The following is a 26,631-nucleotide window of genomic DNA, read 5'->3' on the forward strand; positions in this document are numbered from 1 at the left end:
AAAGGTCTAAATACTAACCCCAATGTCTGTACACAGCTCTGGCAGGGTGAACAAGAGACAGACACAGTGAGTGTGGCGTCAGGCTTCGGAGAAGTGTTTATTTGCAATAACTTTCAACATTAAATGTTGTAAAAGGGTTTTAAAGTGTCCATGGGGGAAAGTGTTCAAAATAAAGGGGGGATCTGGCATCCTCATGGTAAAAATGGGGTTTGTGAATGGAGTTGTGCCCATGGGATCTTCCAGGACGTGGGCAGGGTCCAGCAATTGCACGCACTCTCCTCCTTGGTAAGGGGCCTGGATTTTCAGTGGCCACGGCATGTGAGGGGAATGGCAGCCCGACATCCTAGCCCGTCGGCCGCGACACATACTGTCATCCTTGGTGAAACGTTCACCCCAAAATTTTAAATCTCTCATCATTTACTCAATCTCATGCCATCCCAGATGTGTATGGCTTTCTTTCTTCTACAGAACACAGACAAAGATTTTTAGAAGAATATCTCACCTATGTTGGTCCTTACAATGCAAGCGAATGGTGACCAGACCTTTGAAGCTCCAAAAATCACATAAAGGCCACAAGTAAATCACATAAAGGCCACATATCAGACGTGATATGATAAGTGTGGGTGAGAAACAAATTAATATTTAAGTCTCAATTTCAAAATGTGAATGACTGTGAAAGTGAAGATTTATAGTAAAAAGGGACTTAAATATTTCTCACCCACCTAGCCTACAGTGTTTCACAAATTCCACGGCATCCCTTTATAGTGGTTTAAAAAAACATATAATATATATTTTTATATAGTTCACATTTATAATTATAAAAATATATACTACAAATGAATGAGGGGAAAGTAAGGTACTTACTTTTGTAGATCATTTCAGTATTAGATGCTAGGTATTTCTGACTAAACTTTATTCTAAGAAATTACAAGAATGACATTACTTAGCATTAGCCTCAACTGTCATAAACATGACAGAAATAAATAAAAATTTCTAGATAAGGAGATCTAATATTACAGTTTTAGCATGTTATAGTAGTAACAATAACTGGTAAATATTGTATTTTAGCGTAAACTGTGGTCACCATTGTAATTTTTGTACGGGTTGTAATGACTTTTATTTTGAAATATTTCATACCGGTGTCGCCATATTTATAGAAAAGTCAACAGTGCGGGTCACACGTTGCTGAATGACTATTGCTCAGTTGGGTTTTTTCTGCTTTTCTTCGTTATGTAGATGCGCAATTAATACATTAAGTTAAATAATTTATGCTTATCGCAAAGCAGTGTCATATGTCAGTAAGGTGTTATTTATTCTAACAGTAGTACAGTAATGAACCGCTGCAGAAGCCGCAGCCTCTTCATGTTTGCGCTCAGGAAATGTTTGTCTCGACGCGTTTACAGAGACGGATATCGCAGATATTATTGCTCAGGATCTTTTACTAAAGACCAGAACAGAGTGATGAATTTAAAGAGTAAACTAGCATCTGGTCCGAGTTTGCAGGACTTCATGAAGAGTTCAGACCAGAAGTCTTATGAGTTGCGTGAGGAATATGAGGAGCACTATATTCCTGAATCCACAGAATCAGCATATTCAAGGAAAGGTCAGGATATTTTGTCTAGAGATCGATGGTTGTTGTTGTTGTTGTTGTTGTTGTTGTTGTTGTTGTTGTTGTTGCTGTTGCTGTTGCTGCTTTTAAAACCATTACCGAATTGTCCAATACCCCATATTTTCAATTGTTTACTTTTTTGTTTTTGCTTAATTAAATAATCAAAAATCAATCAAAAATATTTAAATAATTAAATAATCATTTTACAACAACAAAAGCATGCCAATATCGATGTTTTTGTCCGTTTCTCTCAGACAGCTTGCATGTAGAACCGATATTTAAGTATTGTTTTTTTTTTTAGATTTTTGACAGAACAATACATAAATAATCATTACATTAAAATACAGTTAATAATTATATGTTAGTGTTATCCTTTGTGCCATTGTATTCATGGAAAGTTGCAGAAAACACACACACAGCTAACTGGTTTTAGTTGGTTGCCCAGCCTGGTCAGTTGGTTGGTTTTAGAGGGGTTTTGAAGACATTTTAACTGGTCAGACTAGGAGACCAGCTAAAATGTTCAAAACCACTCTGAAACCAGTTATAACCAGGGTGGACAAACAGCTAAAACCGGTCAGCTGTTCTGTTGAAAGTCTTTTGTGTGTGTGCTATTCTTTATAGACCCCACAAATGGTAACATTTATTGTTTGACCCTATATTAAAGAACCGATAACTGATTCATTAAAAACTTTTGAATATCGTTAACAAATATTGGCTAAGCCGGTTATCGGTCGATCTCTAGTTTTGTCATTAGCTACACTGATTTTTCAAGTATAAATTAATTGCTGGATTAGGTGAATTATGCATCATGTTGACATGTCAAATGTCTTGCAGTGTATTTTGAGATATACGGCTGTCAGATGAATGTCAACGATACTGAAATTGCTTCGTCCATTCTTCAGAAAGCAGGATATTCTCGGACACGTGAGCTGCCAGAGGTACTGCTGAATGTGTAGTGCCTCAAAGCCTATTGAACTGCCTATCCGACATCATTTTTGGTCCTCAATGCAATAATGCCCAAAATGCTGCCTAGGTAGTCGGTCCACTAGGTTTTGAGTCTTAGTCTGTGTGATGTAGAGTTATATTCAGATAGCAGAATGTTTTATGTTCTTTCATTACTTTAAAGCAATGGTTCTCAAATGATTTTGCATCAGGACCCATATTTAATATTGGACATCAGTTGGTGACCCAACATGATACCAAAATTGTTTATTGTATAAAACAAGTAACAAAAATGCCCTTAAAATTGAAATGTATTAATATTACCATGAACTGAATAAGCCCAACAACATTCATATTTATTGATATGACACTGGCTGTAAAAATGTTGTAAACGCATAAACAGGTGCAGAAGTATTTTTTACCAGACTAACATAAACACTGGGTGACGTTTTGTATAATTTTACCGAAAATGAGTGATGCACTGGATAGTGGATACACATACAGTACTGTGCAAAAGTTTTAGGCACGTAAGATGTTTCACAAAAACTTTTGTCTGAGGATGGTTATTTATATTTTCAGCTTTAGCTTGTCAATAGGAAAATACATTTTAGACTCTCAAACATTACTTGCAAATAGAAAAGATTAGAATAGAAGAACAGGGCACTCTGCAAGAGATGGCATTGCCCCCACAGAGCCCCCCACTTGAACATCAAGTCAGTCTGGGATTACATAAAGAGACAGCCTAAAAAGATAGAAGAAGTATGGCGAATTCTCCAAGAATCTTGGAACATCTTATCTGCCAACAACCAAGTAAAACTGTGTCTAGGTGTACCTAGGAGAATTAGGGCTGTTTTAAAGGCAAAGGTGGCCGCACCAAATATTGATTTAGTTTTTGTATGTTTACTGGACTTTGTATGATGTTAATTGATAAATGAAAACTATTTATGGCATTATTTTTGAAGACATCCTCACTATGCAACATTTTTCACAAGTGCCTAAAACGTTTTCACAGTACTGTATTTATACAGCCAATAATTCACCACACAAGACACTACACCACACAATACATGGTGGCACAAACCATGTTTTTCCTCATTGCAAGTGAACCCACAACTTATTTAATGTAGTCTGGGTCATATTTTCTTTTGTAGTTTTTTTTTCCCCATTGTTTTGAGGATGAGGGCATGTTACACAACCTATCATTGTTGACATCTTCCTAATTGGGCTAGCTTCAACTAAGTGACATGAATTTGCAGCAAATACCTTGAATTCAAATGCACGCACACCCCCTGACACCAAAAACAAAATATATGGGAAGTGTTTTCTATTCCTTTTTAAAGTTGATAAACCTTTTTATTTTGCTATCTTAACTGTGCAGTATTATACAGTTGCATATTGCATTTGATTATTTGCATTTATCATTGTTTGTTTTCCCCATTTTCCCCATTCCTTTCAGAATTGACTTGAGACCCATTTTTGGATAGCAAAAAATCAGATGAAAACCAGAGTATTAATGCTTTAATGTTTTTGCATCTTATATTTACCTGCAGGCAGATGTGGTGCTGCTCGTCACTTGCTCTGTACGGTGAGGAATACTGCTTTTTGAAGCATTAACTGATATTTTTTTATGTATGCTTTAATGTGATTTTTCACCTTTGATAGAGAAAAGGCAGAGCAAACAATCTGGAACAGACTCAAACAGCTCACTGCCCTGAAGAAGAGGCGTACAAAACATGAGACTCCGTTGAAAATAGGTGTTCTTGGTAACTATTATAACAGTTCCTCTTTTTCATTTTGCCAGACAAGAAAAGTTTTGTGAAAATGTGCATGTACACACAGCCCCTCAAAAGTATGTGGTCACTTAAAGTAAAAAAAGTGGTCAGTAAATAAATAAATGTCTGAATGTCATTGCATTACACAAAATATCAAACAAAGTGGCATCTGTAAACAAATGATGCTGGACCTTCTCTTCTAACGTAACTTTTCCGAGCCGTTTTTTAAATGACTTTTGACCAACTTGTCTTGAGGGGATTACTTGTGAATGTAAGAAGTCAGTTAAGAAGTCAGAGTAACCCAGTGGTTCCCAAAGTGTGAGGCGAGTCACTGAAGGGGAGGCGCAGGGAGACGGTAGGATTGGAGAAGTCCATTAAAAAAATGAACTATATAATAATAATTATTATTATTATTAAGCGTAAACTTTTTAAGCAGGCTTCCAATCCAATTGAGTGTCAGTTGTGCAATTGATTGATATATTTCTGTAGAGTATCAACATCGTGGCGCAGACGACAAAACTTTTGCGACCCATTTGAATGCTTCATGAGATTTTCTATTTTAAAGAACTATGAAGCAAGCAATTCAACCATTTCAAATGGCTACAGCACTAACATTCTGAACAGCTCTGACAAGGGAAATGGAAAACACCTGCTCTTCACCAGCATCAATTTCAAGACTTTTACATCTACACATCAACAACACCCTTACTAACTTTTATTTTTCATTACAACTTTTTACAATGTGTTAATTGTGTTTAGGTTATTATTTTTAACAAATAAAACGTTTTCGATTAGTAAAGGAGGGCTTGACTGAAAAAGTTTGGGAACCACTAAAGTAACCACAGGTGTAGTTCATCAACATCACATTGGCACTGAGAATGAATTGAGCCTGCTGAAAGTGCCGTTTATTTGCACACACTGTCTGTGCTGCTTTAGCAATTCACTAAAGTAATTGTGCAAATCAGATAACAGCGCAAACACACCCACAAAATCTGTGCTGAACAAAATTTGCATGGTACTTTTTCTGAACTTGCGGACCAATTCTGAGTGCTAGGTTTTGGAGGATGCAGCAAACCACTGGTTTAGGGGCCCTACAGCATCACTCCAAAACTGTGATGCAAACAGCTGAATCAGCGCTTTAAAATGCTGAACGTGCACTTGACTACTCCGCACATCTGGAGATGTTCTGTGTTATAACAATCTTCTCCATTATTTAATGAGTTATTGCTGCCATGGTCAATAGAAAATGAACACTAACTTCTTTTTTAAATAAAATTTAATTTACCACTTGCTTTCTGCACAAATAAATAGTGCAACGTTAATTGCACCAGGCAAATAATATGGAGTTTCAGTGAATACAGTGCAGTCTATACTCACACATAACACTATTTAAGATATCAAGAATCCCTTCACAATTTTACATCAGCAGTGTCTTGACATTATTCTAAAAACTTTTGAAAAGGTTTGGATAAAAATAACAGGACTATTTTGAAGTCTGTTGTTAGTGCCACACTTCCTGCTGCCAGTTGGTGGTGCTATGACCATGACCCACAATAGCCACGTCCATGTGATCAGCCCTCATTACCAAACATAAAGCTCAAATCACACAATGCACGCAGAAGATACGAGACACTTCCTGTTTCTCATTTTTTGCCATTAATGTATGCCTCACTATCAATAATCCATTCACAGTTTAGCATCTTCAGTGTCTTGGCAAATTTGGTGACAGTCACATGAATTCCCAAGGAGGAGTATTTAAAAGTTCAGGGACTGCAATAAAAATAAATAAAATATCCAAATTCAATCCAAAATGGCCGACTTCCTGTTGGGTGAACTAAATACTGTAATTTTGAAAGTTGTCTGCCTGATTGAGAACAAAATACAGTATATACCAAGTTTGGTGACTGTAGGTGAAAATGACCCCACCACTTTAGTCAAAAGGTGGTGCTACAGAGCCGCTCCTCCACACCCATGTTCAATTTTGCCCAGGCCTAATGGCCGACAACTCTGATGTGGGTCATGACATTTTAAGCAAGACAAGTGCCTCAAAAACACGTGAATATACAAAGATCAGAATAATAACATTTAATGCGTTACCATGGCAAATCTATTTAAGATATTAAGAATGACTTCACAATTTTACATCAGCTGTGTCCTGACATTATTCTAAACAATTTTGAAATAATTCAGGTTATTATAAGAGGACTATTTTAAAGTCTGTTGTAAAAGCATCACTTCCTGCTGCCAGTTAATGGCGCTATGACCGTGACCCACAATAGCCACATCCATGTGATCAGCCCCCAAGACCAAACATACAGCTGATTTTTAATCTAAATCACACAATGCTCGCAGATGATATGAGACGCTTCCTGTTTTCTGTTTTATGCCATTAATTTATTGCCTTGCCATGGCAACACCGTTTACAATTTAGCATCTTCAGTGTCTTGGCATAATGTTGCCTACATTTGGTGACAATCACATGAATCACCTAGGAGGAGGATTTAAAAGTTCAGGGCCTGCAATAAAAAATAAAAAAAATGAATTCAAAATGGCTGACTTCCTTTTGGGCAGAGCTAAAGACTGTAATTTTGAAAGTTATCCAGCTTGATGAGAACAATATACAGTATGTACCAAGTTTGATGACTAGGTGAAACTGACCCCGCCACTTTAGTCAAACGGTGGGGCTACAAAGCCCGCCTTACACGCCCATGTGTGACATTGTGCCCAAGCCTAATGGCCGACAACTCTGATGTGTGTGCAAAATGTCATGAGTTTTTAAGCATGTTAAGTGCCCCAAAATTACCTAAAACCTTAAAGAAGAGCAATAATCCTTAGAAGAACAATAGGGCCTCTGCAGTTTCAGTGCTTGGGCCCCTAATTACTTACTCTTGACATAGTCAAGATGTGTCAGTATGTCAGCACAGTCGGTTAAACTGAATTGCAGATAGTTAGTGAATAGGATGCAGGTTTTGTGCAGAAATACAGCACACAAAGGTGGCAAAACTGTTTAGTGAATTTGCCACTATATCTGTTGTTTTAGAAATTGAAAAAAGTTTAGTGAAATGTTTTTGCTTGAACATTTTGGGACATATTTCTTTGAAATGATTGCAACTGGTTTTATATTTTGTTGTGTAATGCAAAATTTGTAAGTGTGGTTTAAGTGTCCAAATGCTTTTTGGGGCAACTGTATCTATGTTCGGCTGTAGGTTGCATGGCAGAAAGACTGAAAACTGAATTGCTTGAGCGGGAGAAGTTGGTGGATGTGCTGGCAGGGCCAGATGCGTACAGAGATCTGCCCCGGTTACTTTCTATTGCTCATGGAGGCCAGAGAGCCAGCAATGTGCTGTTATCATTAGAGGAGACTTACGCTGATGTCATGCCTGTCCACCAGACGCTGCAGGGACACAGCGCTTTTGTGTGAGTGATGCCCTGGTCTTATACTACATCACTGAAGCCCAGTTTTCTCAGTATTTGAGGGATGGCAGTTTATGACAAAAACTAGACTAGATTTTAAAGTTCTTATAAAATTATATTTATATTAGGTGTCTTTAACTACTGTGTTCTAACATTTAAATACACACAATAAAATGTATTTATTGTGTAACTACATGTTGCTCTGCAAAGTTCTCACAAGGTTCACATTTTCACAGGTTTAGGGGTAAGATTTGGGTTTATGTTAGGGTTTAGGGTAAGGGTTGGGTTAGGTTTAGGATAAGGGTTACAGATTAACTACAGGTGTAATTAAATGCAGGTACCTTAAACGTAAGTACAATACAACAACATGTATGTACATAATAAGTACACTGTATCAACTGCTTAAGTACACAGTAGTTAAAAATACCTAATAAAAATTGATATAAAATTTGATGAATAAATGTAATTAAAAAATGGATTAAATTTGCTTGACTCGTAGGGCTGGGTGGTTTGATATATAACGTGACAACTTACTGCATTAGTATAAAGTTCAACTGTTGTGCAGTCACAGATACAGTTGAAGTCAGAAGTTTACATGCACCATAGCCAAATACATTTAAACTCAGTTTTTCACAACTCCTGACATTTAATCATAGAAAACATTCCCTGTCTTAGGTCAGTTAGGATCACTACTTCATTTTAAGAATGTGAAATGTCAGAATAATAGTAGAGAGAATTATTTATTTCAGCTTTTATTTCTTTTATCACATTCCCAGTGGGTCAGAAGTTTACATACACTTTGTTAGTATTTGGTAGCATTGTCTTTAAATTGTTTAACTTGGGTCAAATGTTTTGGGTTGCCTTCCACAAGCTTCTCACAATAAACTGCTGGAATTTTGGCCTAGAACTGGTGTAACTGAGTCAGGTTTTTTTGGCCTCCTTGCTCACACATGCTTTTTCAGTTCTGTCCACAAATTTTCTCTCGGATTGAGGTCAGGGCTTTGTGATGGCCACACCAATACCTTGACTTTGTTGTCCTTAAGCCATTTTACTACTAAATTTGGAGGTATGCTTGGGGTCTTTGTCCATTTGGAAGACTCATTTGCAACCGAGCTTTAACTTCCTGGCTGCTGTCTTGAGATGTTGCATCAATATATATACATAATTTTCCTTCCTCATGATGCCATCTATTTTGTAGAGTGCACCAGTCCCTCCTGCAGCAAAGCACCCCCACAACTTGATGCTGCCACCCCCATGCTTCACAGTTGGGATGGTGTTCTTCAGCTTGCAAGCCTCATCCTTTTTCCTCCAAACATAACAATGGTCATTATGGCCAAACAGTTCAATTTGTGTTTCATTAGACCAGAGGACATTTCTCCAAAAAGTAAGATCTTTGTCCCCATGTGCACTTGCAAACTGTAGTCTGGCATTTTTTGGCAGTTTTGGAGCAGTGGCTTCTTCCTTGCTGAGTAGCCTTATGTAGATATAGGACTCGTTTTTACTGTGGATATAGATACTTGTCTACCTGTTTTCTCCAGCATCTTCACAAGGTCCTTTACTGTTGTTCAGGGATTGATTTGCACTTTTTGCTCCAAACTACGTTTATCTCTAAGAGACAGAATGCATCTCCTTCCTGAGCGGTATGATGGCTGCATGGTCCCATAGTGTTTATACTTGCATACTATTGTTTGTACAGATGAACGTGGTTCTTTCATGCATATGGAAATTGCTTCCAAGGACTTGTGGAGGTCCAAGGTTTTTTTGAGGTTTTGGCTGATTTCTTTTGATTTTCCCATGATGTCAAGCAAAGAGGCACTGAGTTTGAAGGTAGGCCTTAAAATACATCCACAGGTACACATCCAATTCAGTACACCTCCTATCAGAAGCTAACTGTCTAAAGGCTTGACATAATTTTCTGGAGTTTTCCAAGCTGCTTAAGTTAACTTAGTGTATGTAAACTTCTGACCCACTGGAATTGTGATATAGTCAATTAAAAGTTAAACAATCTGTCTGTAAACTAAAAAATATAAATTACTTGTGTCATGCACATAGTAGATGTCCTATTTGACTTAAAATGAGTTTATTGACTTCAGCCTAAATGTGTGTAAACGTCTGACTTCAAATGTATGTGCACATCATACATACATTTTAGTGTATAGGTGTCTGTATATGCAATTATTTTACATCTATAATTTTCAAACATGGCTCATCCAATCAGACTTTAGAGTCGAAATTATAAATTTTAATGTGTTAATTTTACTGTTTGAGTGTTGTTTTTAAACTCAAGAGTTTTGAGTTTTTTTTTTTTAATTGAGGCCTTTTCACACCAAATGCAACGCGATTATGAGAGGTGAATCACCGACAAATGGCCTTTTTCCATAGAAAATGTTCGCTGTTAGCACATTCACCCCTTTACAATAGTTGTAAATCGACAAGTAGTTTTACCCCGGTATGGTAGGTGGCTCAAAGCACCTTTGAGCTGCTCCGCCCTCTGCCCATTACCGGGTGAGAAGAAATAACTATTTGAGAAGTTTGCAAATCAAACAAGAAAAGCAAAAGATTCTCTAGCTTGCAGTTCCAAAAATGTAACTTATTTCTCAACAAGCTGTAGCAGCAATGACGAGTGTGTTGTTGATTTGCTCAACGAGAAAGAAAACTTTCGAGACACTTCACAAACTATTTCAGTTCCATTACGACTCAGTACACTTGACGCATATGGGGGAGTGTCTTCCACATGACCTAGTTGAAACCTCTACAGTAATGCCAATATTCGAATATTGGCTATGGTGTTTGAGCCCTGCCCATGCACAAACACCATTTCCTCAGAATTTCATCCTTCAAGATAGTGATCATCTCTTGTCTAGAAGCCCTCTACCTTCACTGTCGATATACAGGAGTCAGCGGGCGGAAGATTTTCCGCTCCGCTGCAGTGCTCCGGCGAACATCACACCGCCTCGCTGCTTGACCCTTCGCTGGTGAATGGGCCTCAACATCCTGATTCCCCGCAGCGCTTCGGCAGGGTTTGTGTATCCTTACAAAACAATTGTATGTATATTTTGTGATATAAATATAAATATAAATATATATTTATTGATATATTTATATATCTAAAAGAGTCACTTATGTGTTCACGTCTTTATAAGATGTCGTTCCGTAAGTGTTCCTTGTGCAAGAGGCACATCCCGCCGTCAGATCAGCATGGGAGCTGCGTTTACTGTCTGGGCCGCGCCCACTCAGAGACAGCTCTCATGGAGACAGACTGTCCTCACTGTGAGGGCACGAGTCTCAAAACGCTTCACTCGTGAATCACCCTAGTTCTGAGGGACGATTCAGCCTCACACGCCCTCCCACCCGCCTCTTCTGTGATACCCGAGGAGGCACGGTGGGGCCGAGAGGTAGAGCAGGATGACTTTGAGGTGGTCCTCGTGGTGGCACACGCCCCGTGAGCCCCTCAGTCTCTACGAAGAACCTGTTTTCCGATACGCTATGTGCGAGACGAGCTCTAGCCTTCTGACACTGGGGATAATAATGACGATGTCATGTTTCTCGCTGCATCAGGCGAGTGGCCAGTGGATGATGCTGCCATTCCTCCCCTCAGCGAGTGCGAGGAACGTGCACGCGCCACTGACAGGAAGATGCTCTGCGTCCTTACAAGGGCGGTCGAAGAGCTTCACCTTGAGTTTGGCTTTTTCCTCATCACTCATTTCTGTGAGGGTCAGCCATATACACTACCGGTCAAAAGTTTTGAAACACTTACTCATTCTTTATTATAATTTTTTTTCACATTTTAGAATAATAGTAAAGTCATCAAAACTATGGAATAACATAAATGGAATTATGGGAATTATGTTGTGACTAAACAAAATCCAAAATAAATCAAAACTGTGTTATATTTTAGCATCTTCTAAGTAGTCACCCTTTGCCTAGAATTTGCAGACATGTACTCTTGACATTTTCTCAACCAACTTCTTGAGGTATCACCCTGGGATGTTTTTTAAACAGTATTGAAGGAGTTCCCATCTACGTTGGGCACTTATTGGCTGCTTTTCTTTATTATTTGGTCCAAGTCATCAATTTCAAAAACGTTATTTTTTTATAAAATTTTAGTTTTATAATGAAATAAATTAATATGGTGGCACAATTATATTTTTGTCTACAAAACTAATGTAAAACATTTAAGCATATGCCTTCAGATCATGAGAAACATTTCAGCCAAGTGTTTCAAAACTTTTGACTGGTAGTGTATATGGCTGACCCTCACAGAAATGAGTGATGAGGAAAAAGTCACTCTGTTGGATGATCCAGTGTCTCCAGCCAGCCTCTTTGGCAGCTCTGTGAATTAGTTTGCTGAGCATTATGTCACGACTCAGCAGCAGTCACAGGCTGAGACACTTTATGCCCAAATGGAGTGCATCACAGCCGGTCCACCCTCACTCTGTTTCGAGCCAGCGCCCAACTAAAAGCCCCATACCTGCTGCCTCACCGGCACATGCAGCAAAAGCGCTCCTGATGGGCACAATCCTTTGAAGCGGAAAGCAGAGCCCGCGGTTCCCTTCGGGTCTGCTCCTAAAAAGGCTCCATTGGAGACACAAAACACTGTTCCCCATCTCCCCACTACTGTTTGCCGGGAAAGGAATATTGTTGTTAACAATATTTTTCAAAATGTTGTTTCTGTGACTTGCACTCAAATAAATGCAATAACAAATGCAATAAGTGCAAAAAAGAATACAGCACTCGTTACAAATGCACGAGATGCTCACACATTCTCAATAAAGAGCCCTTTTCCTCTTCAAAGCACACACATTATGTGCAACAGCTTCCCTGTAGTGAGCGACGCATTATCATATGGTAAACAAACCAAATTGCCCTCTGTTCTGTTACATGGATGCGTGGCAAGCCCTAACAGGTATTTCAGAATGGGTGCAAAAAACTATTGAACATGGTTAAACGATCCAATTTGCATGCCGGCCACCCCGTTTTAATGGTGTTCTGTCTTCCACGGTTTTGTCCGAAGGTGCGCCAGTGTTACGAGCCAAAATACACAGTCTCCTCGTGAAAAGCACGATAGAGATTGTGCCAAATTGTCAAGCCCAAAAAAGGGCTTTACAGCTGTTATTTTCAGCCGATCCTGGATCTGAGACATTTAAAGCGCGCACTCACAAAGCGCCTGTTCCGACTTGGACTTAACTTTAGTCCTAAAAGCTCTCACAGGGCCCCCCTTTGAGCCTTTGGACCTTCAGGCCTTCTTCCCTCCTCCATTTAATTCAGATGAGGAACAATCATTGCATTTGTTATGCCCTGTGCGGGCACTACACGCATACGTTGAGCATACACGCCAGTTCAGACTGTCTGATCAGCTCTTTGTGTGCTATGGAGGATGCACAAAAGGAATGTTCATCTCCAAGCAAAGATTTTTTCACTGGATTGTCGATGCAGTTGCCCTGGCTTATGAGTCGCAGGGTAAGACTTGCCCAATTGGTGTTAAATCACACTCAACTAGAGGCATGGCCTCCTCATGGGCATGGACGAATGGTGTGTCCTTACAAGACATACACTATATTGCCAAAAGTATTCACTCATCTGCCTTTAGACGCATATGAACTTAAGTGACATCCCATTCTTAATCCATAGGGTTTAATATGACGTCAGCCCACCCTTTGCAGCTATAACAGCTTCAACTCTTCTGGGAAGGCATTCCACAAGGTTTAGGAGTGTGTTTATGGGAATTTTTCACCATTCTTCCAGAAGCGCATTTGTGAGGTCAGACACTGATGTTGGACGAGAAGGCCTGGCTCGCAGTTTTCGCTCTAATTCATCCCAAAGGTGCTCTATAGGGTTGAGGTCAGGACTCTGTGCAGGCCAGTCAAGTTCTTCCACACCAAACTCGCTCATCCATGTCTTTATGGACCTTGCTTTGTGCACTGGTGCTCAGTCATGTTGGAACAGGAAGGGGCCATCCCCAAACTGTTCCCACAAAGTTGGGAGCATGGAATTGTCCAAAATCTCTTGGTATGCTGAAGCATTCAGAGTTCCTTTCACTGGAACTAAGGGGCCAAGCCCAGCTCCTGATAAACAACCCCACACCATAATCCCCCCTCCACCAAACTTCACAGTTGGCAGAATGCAGTCAGACAAGTACCGTTCTCCTGGTAACCGCCAAACCCAGACTCATCCATCAGATTGCCAGATGGAGAAGCGTGATTCGTCACTCCAGAGAACGCGTCTCCACTGCTCTGGAGTCCAGTGGCGGCGTGCTTTACACCACTGCATCCGACACTTTGCATTGCATTTGGTGATGTATGGCTTGGATGCAGCTGCTCGGCCATGGAAACCCATTCCATGAAGCTCTCTACGCACTGTTCTTGAGCTAATCTGAAGGCCACATGAACTTTGGAGGTCTGTAGCGATTGACTCTGCAGAAAGTTGGCGACCTCTGCGCACTATGCGCCTCAGCATCCGCTGACCCCGCTCTGTCATTTTACGTGGCCTACCACTTCGTGGCTGAGTTGCTGTCATTCCCAATCGCTTCCACTTTGTTATAATACCACTGACAGTTGACTGTGGAATATTTAGTAGCAAGGAAATTTCACGACTGGACTTGTTGCACAGGTGGCATCCTATCACAGTACCGCACTGGAATTCACTGAGCTCCTGAGAGCGGCCCATTCTTTCACTAATGTTTGTAGAAGCAGTCTGCATGCCTAGGTGCTTCATTTTATACACCTGTGGCCATGGAAGTGATTGGAACACCTGAATTCAATTATTTGGATGGGTGAGCGAATACTTTTGGCAATATAATGTATGTTTTGAAGCAGGATGGTCCTCTCAAAACACATTCGCAAGGTTTTACAACCTAGATATAATGTCTCTCTCTTCACAAGTCCTCTCTGTTTAGAGTGCTTGCTATCCATTGGCCAAATATATATATTTATGCTCCTCCCTTTTAGGATGAGCTCCCCATCTTTTACACAACTGCCTGCATTTGGCCATTGTAATTTACCATAAGTAATAAGCACTTACATTATAAATAAACTACCTTCCCGACTGAGTTTGTGAAGGAGTTAATTCATACTATATGACTATAGTTCATATATTCGTTCTGAGTGCTCCCCTCTTGGCCCATCACGAGATCATTCACTGCGGCATACTCATGCCGGTCGCCATCCCACGAGACTGCGGCGTCATGCTTCCTTTCTGGGAGGTTATGTCGTGTAGTGCGGCGTGATGGGATTCTGTTCCCCATAAGCATTAATAAATGCAATGTCAGATGTACTGAGTCGTAAGGGAACGTTTCGGTTATGTACGTAACCTCGGTTCCCTGAGACAAAGGTCGAGGGGAAAAAAATGACACACTGTAAAAAAAAATTCTTTGTCGCCACACAATTCGCCGCAAATTCGCTCCAGGTGAGAGTGGCTCATTATGAATCTGTTGTTTCAATTCAAAATGTTGATTGCTGCGAGAAACCACGGCGAACATTCGTGTTTGGTGAGCAAAGGTCTTAATTCTGCAAAATTGGTTCCTTTTGTTTCCCTCTTTAACTTATGTATAAACAATGCCTTTAACCATGAATAGCTGATGCCAACTTTTACGATGCATTATGATTTTCTTAACACGTCAGCAAAATTCTAGTGACCTTATTGTATTTTTAAGTGGTTTTTTTTTTTCATTGTCTTTCTTTACAAGGATGCCTTTTGGCCTGTCCCCAGCCTTGTGTTTCCAATTTCTCCTTGGGTATTAGCAAATATGCATATTGATACTGAAGTAAATATGCATATTTATTGAAGTGAAATAAAAGCCTCTATTTGGTATTTATTCTCTCTATATAGATTTTTATATTTTAGTGGACATAACATATTTAAAAGGTTAGTTCACCCAAAAATGATTTTATGATAAAACTGATTTACGTACCTTTAAGCCATCCCAGATGTGTATGACTTCTTCAGCAGAACTGAAGTGAAGATGGAAGTATACAGGTGCCATCAGTCTGCTGGATATTTGACAGTCCAAAAGTCATATATAGGCAGCATAAAAGTAATCCACATGACTCCAGTCGATCAATTAATGTCTTTTGAAGCAAATTGATAGGTTAGTATAAGAATCAAATCGATAATTAAAATGTTTTTAACTTTAAATCTTTGCTTCCGGTTGCTGTTTGAAATTACCTCTCGCACGATGTTCGTTTCTCTGTTGTATACAAAGTGTGCGCTTCCGACTTTTCGCGTGAACGCATCATTGCCCTTACGTCACTGATGCATCTACTGCTGGCAGGAAGCGATTTGTTTTAAAAAGTTTATAAAGTTTTAATTATCGATTTATTTTTTACACAAACCTATCAATTTGCTTCACAAGACATTAATTGATATGATAATATGATATTGATAATATGCTGCCTAAGATGGCACAGTGCAATTTGTTTAACTCTTAAATATCATCTTTGTCTAATAGAAAGTTTAAAATCTTTTTTTAAAACTTCAAAAATCTTTTAAAAATCCTTTAGATTTCATAGAATGACCATGAAGTGTTACATCATATGAAGCCGTTTTTGCACTGCCAGACTTATTCACTTATGAATAAAATTTTCTTTTGGTTTACATCTGTCAAGTTCCAAATTAGAGAGAGAATATGATCAAATTGGAATTAAAGTACATGTAATTTGTAGAGTATTTAATTAGTGGATTATCAATTAGGCATATCCTACATGGTTAAGTGGTTAATATGTGAACTATTTTTCATTACATTTCCTAAAAAATTATATTGTGATATATACTGTTACCGTGATATAGAATTATTCATATCGTGATATAAGATTTTGGTCAAATCACCCAGCCTTAGTGACTCATTCAAAAACATCTAGTCAATTGTGGTCATTCTTTATGCTGCTAGATCTTCCTTATCAAACAATACTCTTGTGTCATACATTTAAAAAAAATATTTTGTTATCAATTGAAGGACTCTGTTTTTCCTTTTGAAACTTTTAACTTTTCAAAGTATTATTTCTTGTGTGATTTTACTTCACACCTGACATTTAAATTAAAGCAATTGAAATTGTATACAGAAATGAAATTGTTACACATTGGGTTGGTATTGCAGGTCCATCATGCGTGGCTGTGATAACATGTGTAGTTACTGTATAGTCCCCTTCACCCGTGGCAGAGAGAGGAGTAGGCCTATATCTTCAATTTTAGAGGAGGTCCGGATGCTCTCAGATCAGGTAGAGTGAATTGTATGTAAAGTTTATAATAAAAACAGTATGTATAATTGATGTTAAAGGAATAGCTTACCACAAATACAAATTGTGTCATCATTTCCATACAACGAAAGTGGATGGTGAGTTATACTGCCAAACTCCAAAAAGAACAAGAAAGCACCTTTAGAGTATCATAAAAGTATTTCATATGACTCGCTCTGTGTGAAGAACAGTCTGAGATTTAAGCTGAGTTCAGAAAAATTAATTTGCACTTGTGTTCAAATTAAAAATATGCCTTTTGACGCATCGCGCCAGGTTTGACGTAGTTGTTGGCAAAGGTCATTGATTCTTGTCTGTCATGTGACCCATCGTAATATGGCTATTGGAGATTGGAACGACATGGGTGTGAGTACTATAAATGATGACAACATTGTCATTTTTGGGTGAATTATTCCTTTAGCATTTTCTAAAGGCTTTGTAATAAAACTACAAATAATGTCAATCTGTTTTCACATCTTTGATGGTGAGGTAATATGTGTGTGTTTATGCGTAGGGAGTGAAGGAGGTCACCCTCCTGGGGCAAAATGTGAACAGCTATAGGGACCTGTCTGAGGAGCAGTTCAGCAGTTCTGAAGTCAACACTCAGCTCAGCAGAGGCTTTAAGACCATTTACCGCACAAGACAGGGAGGCTTTCGCTTTGCAGACCTGCTGGACAGAGTGTCCCTCATCGATCCAGACATTAGGATACGCTTCACCTCACCACATCCTAAAGACTTTCCCGATGAGGTAAGCACCATGGAAAAAACATACTTTTAAAAAAAAATTTTTGTATCTATCTATCCCATCACGATGGGTCATACTAGCCTAGAATGTAATCTGCTTTAGGGTCCAGACTGACACTTAAAGGTGCTGTAACCGATTTTAGCCAATCTGGAATTTCCACAAAACCCAGCACTCCAAAGATACCAAATTAGGTTTACTGAGACTGACATCAAGCAGAAGCGGTTTTCAAAAACAACAGCAGAAAAATAGCACCCCCAACTGACAACTGTTATGAACAACATGGCATAAAAATGGCATTAAGCCTCAATAATTCACTGCAACTACAATACTATGAAAAAGCACAAAAAGATTGACAGGCAGAAAGTGTAAGAGACCACAGCTCGGGGTCACATTTTCCTTTACTGTTTACAGAGTCTAGTGCTGTCACAGAGACAGGTGAAATATCTCAGTACTTTTATTTCATTGACATTTTTCAGGGAGTAGGAAAAAATGTTGCATACCTTCTCATGAAAAAATCGCTTACAGCACCTTTAATGATCGCATTTTGCGTCCGTTTTTTCCTATCTATGTGACTACACAATTGCCCCACTCTTAATATGCACAACGATTTTCTGTTTCATATGGGAAATTTCAAAAGCCAAACTCTCTGAAAGTTTCACAAAATAGCGCTGCCTGACTTAACTGCATTTGTGTACTTGTGGACCAGTGTAAACTTCACAGCACTGATGAACCTGATCAACCGTCCTGTATAATACGGAATCGTCCCATATATAAGGGAACAGAAATGCATTCCGGATTAAATCTGGAAAATGTATCCGGAAAAGAAATAGCTTAACATGCTAACAGAAATATGTTGTCTTGATCTTAGTAATTCCACAGTTAAACTTACTAACCAAGAACTATGGCAAATTTTCATAAGGGGAATTACAAAGCAGAATCAAAGGCATTAAAATGTGTAATTTCCGCACCTCCAAATTAAGTGTGAAAACATTGTTTTCAAAACAGCCTTCAGAAAAAGCCCCCCATCTGCTGTTGATCGAACAAACAGATAGCCCAACGCCCAACTCACACCACTGGCTAAGTAAATGTTGTTGTGTTGGGCTGGAAGCGTTGCTCAAAACAAACAGAAGAATTTTTATAGCACCACAGAGACACTGTGTTTATTGTTTTCGAGAACATGTAACCTATGAATGGCTTAGCTATAGTTGTCTCTGCATATTAACCCTCAGGGGTCGATGGACGCGCCAGCACGTCCTGCTGGATTGTTTCCTCATAACAGCAGAAACAACTTAAAATATTCCGTCATTTTTGGGTATACAGATAAGTGTAAGACATCATTAGAGACCAGAAAGGGTCAACTTTTATTTGTGTACACTCACAATAACAACAAAACCTTGTGCTTTTGTAAAATAAAAAAATAAACAGGGTGCGCTTTCAGCCGTCTCTGTCTCCACGAGCATCTTTCTGAAACACGTCACAAAAATGAACTGAAACTCCACGAATACTTATCACACAAACATGAAACATGTCTAAAGAAAGCTTAAAATGTCTACTTTTAAATAAAACAATTCAAATTTAAAACAAATATTCTCCTGCAATGTATTCTGTATGAAACAAAGCGATGTACAATTTCTCCTGGCTCAGCTAATTATCGCTAATGTGATCACACCCACCAGCAGAGCACGCTATTCATACGGTAATGTGCTGAGGCGATCAATGCAAATGGTAAAAGCCCCCAACAATGCCTTAAAAAACATGAAGTTCATCATCCGATTCATTCACTTTCCTGCGCGTTTGGAAGATGGCACGCTACACAGGTGAGGATGCTCCTGGATAGTGACGAAGAATTCACATTTTCCTCAGAAGAAGAGCGGGACTCTGACGATGAATGTTTGCATTTTGAAGAGCGACTTGATCCAGCCGAGGATACAATTTCGATTGAGTAAATCATTTAGTTTTTGTACATTAGTTCACATGCTATTTTATATAAATGTACATATTTTACTAGTTGGACTATTTCCAGACTTGCCAGCCAGTATTCAAAGTATTGAAATTTGAAATATGTCCTAATAGGCAAGTTTTAGTTACATTTAAATGTTGTTTTGGCTAAAGCAGGTATTTAAATTGTATGCTGTATGATATAAATATGATATGTAATATTATATAAAAATAATATGAATGTTTAGATTATATTTTAACTAGTGTTTATGCTGCCTCATTATCATCAATGAAGCTTGTGCTTGCAAATATCTGTTTGGGTGTAAATGTGTAAAATGTGTCCTGTAAATATGCCCATAATAGAAAATCAGCATATTAAAATGATTTCTGAAGGATCATGTGACACTGAAAACTGCAGTAATGATGATGAAAATTCAGCTTTGATCACAGGAATAAACTGCATTTTAAAATATATTCAAATAGAAAAGTTATTTTAAATTGTAAAAATATTTCACAATATCACTGTTTTTGCTGTATTTTGGATCAAATAAATGCAGCCTTGGTGAGCAGAAGAGACTTCTTTCAAAAATATTAAAAAAATCTTACTGATCTAAAACTTTTAAATGGTAGTGTAGGTCTAAAGTTAAAGTTTAAGTAAAGTCTATGTAAAGAAACTGTATAGTCAGATTACTTCTTTTAACTTAAACTTGATTTTGTAAATAAGATACAAACAATACATTCAATCATTAAGTCTCCTCACATTCATTCTCTCTCAGGGGAGGTGTCTTTGTCTCCTCAGGTGTGAATCACATCAATATTCATGATCATCCACGCCTCCTCGCATATGGCCTTTCTAACACTAAAAGTGTCTTACAAAAGTTAAATGACTATATTGTTTTGTATGAATGAGTGATCAGGATGGTTTTCACATCATTTTATAGCAAAAATTCTAGGCTACAAGATCCAGTTCTCAAAAGTCTTGTGAAAAAATGGTTAGTATGTGTTATATGGCCTTATTTCAGTGACTTAAAACTTTAGTTTTTTTCAAAAACCACGCATAAACATTATTTTCTCAAAAATACAAACGTGTACATACATGTTGCTCACATATTATTGTAGCCCAGTTTGTGCTGAATACCGTGTTATAAGACTTTAGCCATTAATGTTTTTAAGCAACTGAAAAAAGCACAAATGTTAAGGCATGTCAAAACTTCTCCAGGGCCCAAAACACCCTCAGACCCCAGAGGGTTAAGCTGGGAGAAGAGAAAGTATTTTAACACTGAAAAAGTTACATCTTTAACCCTTATGCACTTTTTCGTCATTTTTGACCGAAATCGATGTTGTTTCTTCAATAAAACTGGTTTCCTTTATCTGACAGGTACGAGAGTTGATGACTTTTGGTCCATTTCATATCTGAACACACAAAATAGTTGATTTGATCATTCTAAGTGGTAGAAAAAAAAAAGTCACACTGTTCCTGGTCAAAAGTGACCACCATAGGAAATGAATGGAAAACACAAAATCAGATTTATTTTAATTATTATATAAAATCTAAAAAACAGCCACAATGCATCAAAAATACACACAGACATGAAGGGGTGAGACTTCCAAACATCAAGAGTGCAAAACACACACACACACACACACACACAAAGCCTAACTGGTCAGACTATAAAACAAAATTTATTTTGAAATTTGTCAACACATCTACAATGCTGCACACACACACACACACATTCATCTTGCTACAACCAGGGATAAATAAGGTTATTACTTGTTTATTTCAGGTAATTTTTGGACGCAGTCTGCACACACGTACACACACACACACACAGATCAAAGAGAAAGTTGACACGCTTTGTAACACCATGTTCAGGGTTGACTGTAATAATAATGTGGCATTATTGCAAAACCTTACAAAAATAACCTCAAACAAACCACACAAAATGCAAAACTTTGACAAAAGTAATCTTTCATAATGTTTAAATATATATCTAAATGCAGAACTTGTGACAACCTAGAAATCATCTTCTCTTCAACCAGGGATGAATAAGTAGCTCTCTGCAGCCACCTAGGTGTTTATACTTGGAATTTCATCTAATTTTTATTTTTTCAAAATGGACACCACAGTTTGATTCTTGAGACTTTAAGCTTTCAAACAGTATATGATTTATGACGATTGGTTCAGTATTTGAGAAAATATTCATATAAAAGTCATTTTTCAATGTCAAGTTCAAGGTCACAAATAAATTAGTAAAAAAATTTAAAAAGGTCTAAATACCGAAAACCCACTCAAAATGCACAACTCTAGTCCTTTTACATGATTGAAGTTAGAGTTGTTACATTTATTTCATAGCAATTAAAAACATTACACTCTTGTTCCTGGTCACTTTTGACCAGGAACAACTGTAATGTGATTCAGTAATGAACAAGGCATAAGGGTTAAAGACTGGACCTCCATGAATTATGTGCCAAGCTATAAGTTTTCTCTGTGCATATGTTTACCCGTAGTTCTAATGGGCTTTTATTGTAGGAAAAAGCCCTGGCACCAGCGCCATCACTCTCATATGGTAGTCATGTGAAGTCATTCTTCTCTGGAATTGTGATTTGACAACTCTACTTGTAGAAGGTGATTTCTCTCTTCAAAGTCCCAAGTAAACATGTTAGACTATCAAACAGTCAATTATATCAAAGTTACTGTTATTAACCCTAGAATATCTAAGGTACATCCTTTAACCGTTTACATTTATTAATTTAGCCAACACTTTTATCCAATGCAGCTTGCAAATATGGAATACTACAAGGAAAACGATTCATTCTAGGGAGACAGTAACATGAGCAATGCTGCAAAACAAAGTTCCAGAATTTCTCCACAATTAAAAAAAAGATTTCATATGTCCTGTCAGAGTATTGTTTTTGGAACTATTGGTATAGGCTTTGTGTGTAGGCTTCTTTATCTTGGTTTGGCTATGTGTGTAATAGCTTGACCAACCCCAGACCCGTCAAACGAACCCCTGGATAGATGGAGCTGGTTTTCCCTTGAGTAATGTAAGCCTCTACAAGCTTATCAGGCTCCACAGCTGTGGAGGGTTGTTGCTTCTTGAGCCTTGCTTCTGGGTAAAGCACCTGATGCTATTGAACCAGGGTCTCCATTATTCCCTGATTTTGGCTGCTGTCATACTTGACTTGCTTAAAAGTTTTCAATCTTGTGTCTGTCATTTCCAGGTTTTGCAGTTGATTCAGGAGAGGAAGAACATCTGCAAGCAGATCCATCTGCCTGCACAGAGCGGCAGCAGTCGTGTTCTTCATGCAATGAGACGTGGGTGAGATCCTGTCCCATTCATCAGCAGTGCAAAATCTCCAAATAACCATACACACTGATATTGGCATTTCTCAGTGTGGTCAAAGCCGCTTCTATGAGGCACCATCCTGAGCGTCACTTTGTTATTAAAGTGATGGGGACCAGTAGAGATGGGGGGAGGTCACAGACATGCAGGCCGTGACGTGACGAAATGGCGAAGCTCATGAATATTAGTTATACACTAATAATTTCAAATAATCTTTTACCACTTGTATTAAAGCAATATCACACGAGCAAGAGTGCTGTATGGCCGTATATCAGCACGGCCGCAAGCACGGGGCAGCAGGCCGATTGTCGCAGGTAATGACAGTGCTGATTTAGGGCCATACAGCACAATTGTGAGTGTGATATTGCTTTTATACAACAGTTCAATGAAGAAGTAAATAAAATAAAAAAATTAGGAAAAACTAAGGACTGTCAACAATAAAAACGCACTTGTGCATAGAACTACTTTCTTACGCGACGGATCAGGATCTGCCGTTGCTAGTTCAAAAGATGCACCCAAGCCTCAGTAGGGGAATACAGTTTACCCAGTAAAGAGACCAGTATGAACAATGAAGACCAGGAGTCAAAGTTAAAGTTTCAGTCAATAGAGAAAGAGTTTACTGATGACAAAGTTCTCCACATTTCACAAAGGCAAAAGAAAGAAAAATAAAATGAGTTGAGGATCTAACCTCAAACTAACTTAGATTACAGAAACAACCATAATTATTGACATATGCAAATAAGTTGACATCATCTCTTACAAGTACAGGGTTCTAATAGGTTAACAGAAACTATCAAAATATGGTGAACTATTGATCTACGCAGAAGATGTTATTTAAAAACATAACACTGATTAGCTGGAACCACAAAGTCTCAGTTTGTCTGCAAATAAAGGTCAAAGGTAATCATAATCCAACTGGACTTTTCTTCTTTTAGACCTGGGTCCAGAGGGTGACTGATCATTTCACCCGATCACCTGTCTCCCATCACTCCAACAATTCCTGTAATTGATTTAGATAAAGACTATAGGGGAGACTGAGAAATACAAAGAAGGAAAAATGAAAGACTGGATCTTAAGAGAGAGAAGAGACTGTATCTTCTTAATGCTGAATGTCATGGAGACCCAGACTGAATATTTTCCTTTTCTTCTAGAACAAATATTGAGATAACTCACAGTTCTCACATGCACCCTTTTAGGGCCTGAATATTTAGAGGTGAAAGGGTACAGAAGGTTTATTCTTTACCAAAAACTTAAACACAATAAAACTCTTGCTTGCTTTGATCAATTATCAATTGAATTAGTTACAACTTAAATGTATATCTGTTCTCTGGGGAGCCAGGCTAAATGAGTAAACACTGTTTCCTGCATTCCTGATATAAATCAGACCCTCAGTCACACCTCAGAGGTGAAATACGCACATGACCTGTAACATTTATAATTATAATATACAGTATCCTGAATAAATGCACATGATTAAAAATGCTTTGATTACTTATTGTAACAATCAAAAGGCACTAGTATGAACTAGTATCAATGGCTTCGGCTGTTTCTAACAAGTTATTGGGGAAACAAGTGTGTGTGTGTGTGTGTGTGTGTGTGTGTATTTGAGAGAGAGAGAGAGAGAAGGGGCGTGATTGACCTGCGTCTTTTGCTACTCCCAAGCAGAGATGGACAGTAAACCTATAGCTGTTTAACTCTATTCCTCAGCTGTAGTGTTAGTCAGCTTACTGAAGAGAATGGAATTATTTTCTCGGTTTATAAAATAGCCATCCGAGCGGGGTCGTACCTGAGTATATCGTGGTAGCCGGTTCATTCTTTCTTCCACCATGTTGAATGTTCACATCTGCTCCGGTAGGCAAGCACCTTGAGTAAGTGTGATTACTTCATCTGTTGTGTCTTTCAACTGTGATGAGCCTTAATACTGAAGCTGTTAGTTTAACTCTATTTCACAGCTATAGTGTAGTAGTATTCTGAGCGATCATGGAGCGAGAGACAATGTTGATTACTTCAAAGAAACCGCTCACTTACTGGCAGCACTGTCTCAAATGAACATCGTCAACTCAACTGGCTCATAACACATAAAAATGGTCTTTTGTTGCCACTTTTCTGGCGAAAATCTTTAATGTCACAGGGAAAAATGAAAAGACGCACATCTAGCTGCTTTTAACACATCTGCTTAGCTCTTAGACTTTAGCTTTGAATGGCACGAAAACAAACGGAGTGATACAAACAGTAAAGCTTTTGAGTGTTGCTGTTCTGAGACATCAGTGCCTCTTGTCCAATCAGATTCGAGGACCGAAACTAATTGTTGTATTAAAATAAATAGTCTAAGTAATGTATTCCAGAGATATGGTCTGCAGTAGAATTCAGACAATGTTAGACAATGACAGTGACAGAGTACTACAATGTTATTGTTGCTGACCAATTCAAGGTCTCCAATGAACATTTGACATTTAATTTGTTAACTTCATCACATTTGCCACTGTCTGTCATAGGATTTTGTAAGTCAGTTGATAATTGCATGGATAATCAACAATTTGTAAACTTTGACTTGTTGGTTTAGTTGTAATATTCTCGATTTGAGAATGGGTTTCAGGTTCAAATCTACCCTAATTAAACTTTTTTGTTTTTGTTTTGATAAACCAAAATTGCATCTGTGCAGTGGTGGATGTTTGAGTGGGGACACATTTGTTTATATTTTGTTTTGTGATTTCACTGGATCAGAGAATGAGCAGTGGAAAAGCAAAGCGACAGCATCGACTACTCATCATAACATTAAAAATGACAAATTCCAGCAGCGAATCACCACTCAGTATAACACATATGCACGAAATGAAGAAATTCATTCTGACGAAAACTATTTTAAAAAGTGGTGGGGACAAAATTGGCCATGGCAAAAAGTGGTGGGGACATGTCCCACACATAAATGACAGGTATGGGCAGTGTATTGGACAAAAGTGAAGCAAACTGCGAAAGTGATAGAAAGTTATTCTGCAAATTTCAGGGGCAAATTGGGTGTCTCATGCAAGTTATTATTATTCAATGTATTTAATCATGACATGCATCACAATGTGCAACGTATCGTCGTTCTATGTGATTTTATAGCTTATTTAATTTAGATTGATTTATGAGATTTAAAAATAAATAAATAATATTTTTTTGCCTGTGGTCTATCATTGCTTTTTCTTCTGTTTTCTTTTTCAGTTATACCCGAGAGGCATATCTTGAGCTTGTGGGAAACATTCGTAAAATTATACCAGGTAGCTTGTTAGTCAGTGAGACATACCAACTTTGTAGTGTCATTATATAGTGGGATCTTAATAAAGTTCAGAGGTTTATGATGTTTCTCTTTGGTCCTGATGTTCTACTGAATTGCTGTTGTTTCAGGGGTCAGTCTGAGCAGTGATTTCATCACAGGCTTCTGTGGAGAAACTAAAGAGGACCATGAACAGACCCTTTCCCTCCTCAGGGAGGTGGGCTATAACGTGGGCTTCCTCTTCGCCTACAGCATGAGAAAGGTCTGATCATGCTGTTGTTCTTCCTGTTGGGCTCCTGCCAGATATATGAGCTTTGAGTAAAGTGTGCTTTTATTTTTAATAACATGTCAGTCAGGCATGGCAAACTATTTTTGCTTTCG

General features: G+C 38.3%; 1 protein-coding gene across 1 annotated transcript in view; it reads left to right on the forward strand.

Moving 5' to 3' along the window:
* The first annotated feature begins 1,150 nt into the window (after positions 1-1,150).
* Positions 1,151-26,631, forward strand: part of cdk5rap1 (CDK5 regulatory subunit associated protein 1) — a 31,133-nt gene continuing 5,652 nt past the window's right edge. The window contains exons 1-10 of the mRNA XM_051672303.1: positions 1,151-1,603; positions 2,444-2,547; positions 4,102-4,136; positions 4,214-4,314; positions 7,530-7,740; positions 16,829-16,949; positions 17,479-17,712; positions 22,873-22,970; positions 26,199-26,254; positions 26,382-26,512. Of these exons, the coding sequence (XP_051528263.1) occupies positions 1,333-1,603; positions 2,444-2,547; positions 4,102-4,136; positions 4,214-4,314; positions 7,530-7,740; positions 16,829-16,949; positions 17,479-17,712; positions 22,873-22,970; positions 26,199-26,254; positions 26,382-26,512 (1,362 nt within the window). The 5' untranslated portion in view covers positions 1,151-1,332. The remainder of the gene's footprint in view (positions 1,604-2,443; positions 2,548-4,101; positions 4,137-4,213; positions 4,315-7,529; positions 7,741-16,828; positions 16,950-17,478; positions 17,713-22,872; positions 22,971-26,198; positions 26,255-26,381; positions 26,513-26,631) is intronic.

This window comes from Myxocyprinus asiaticus, chromosome 35 (assembly GCF_019703515.2).
Source record: "Myxocyprinus asiaticus isolate MX2 ecotype Aquarium Trade chromosome 35, UBuf_Myxa_2, whole genome shotgun sequence".
Classification (NCBI taxonomy): domain Eukaryota; kingdom Metazoa; phylum Chordata; class Actinopteri; order Cypriniformes; family Catostomidae; genus Myxocyprinus; species Myxocyprinus asiaticus.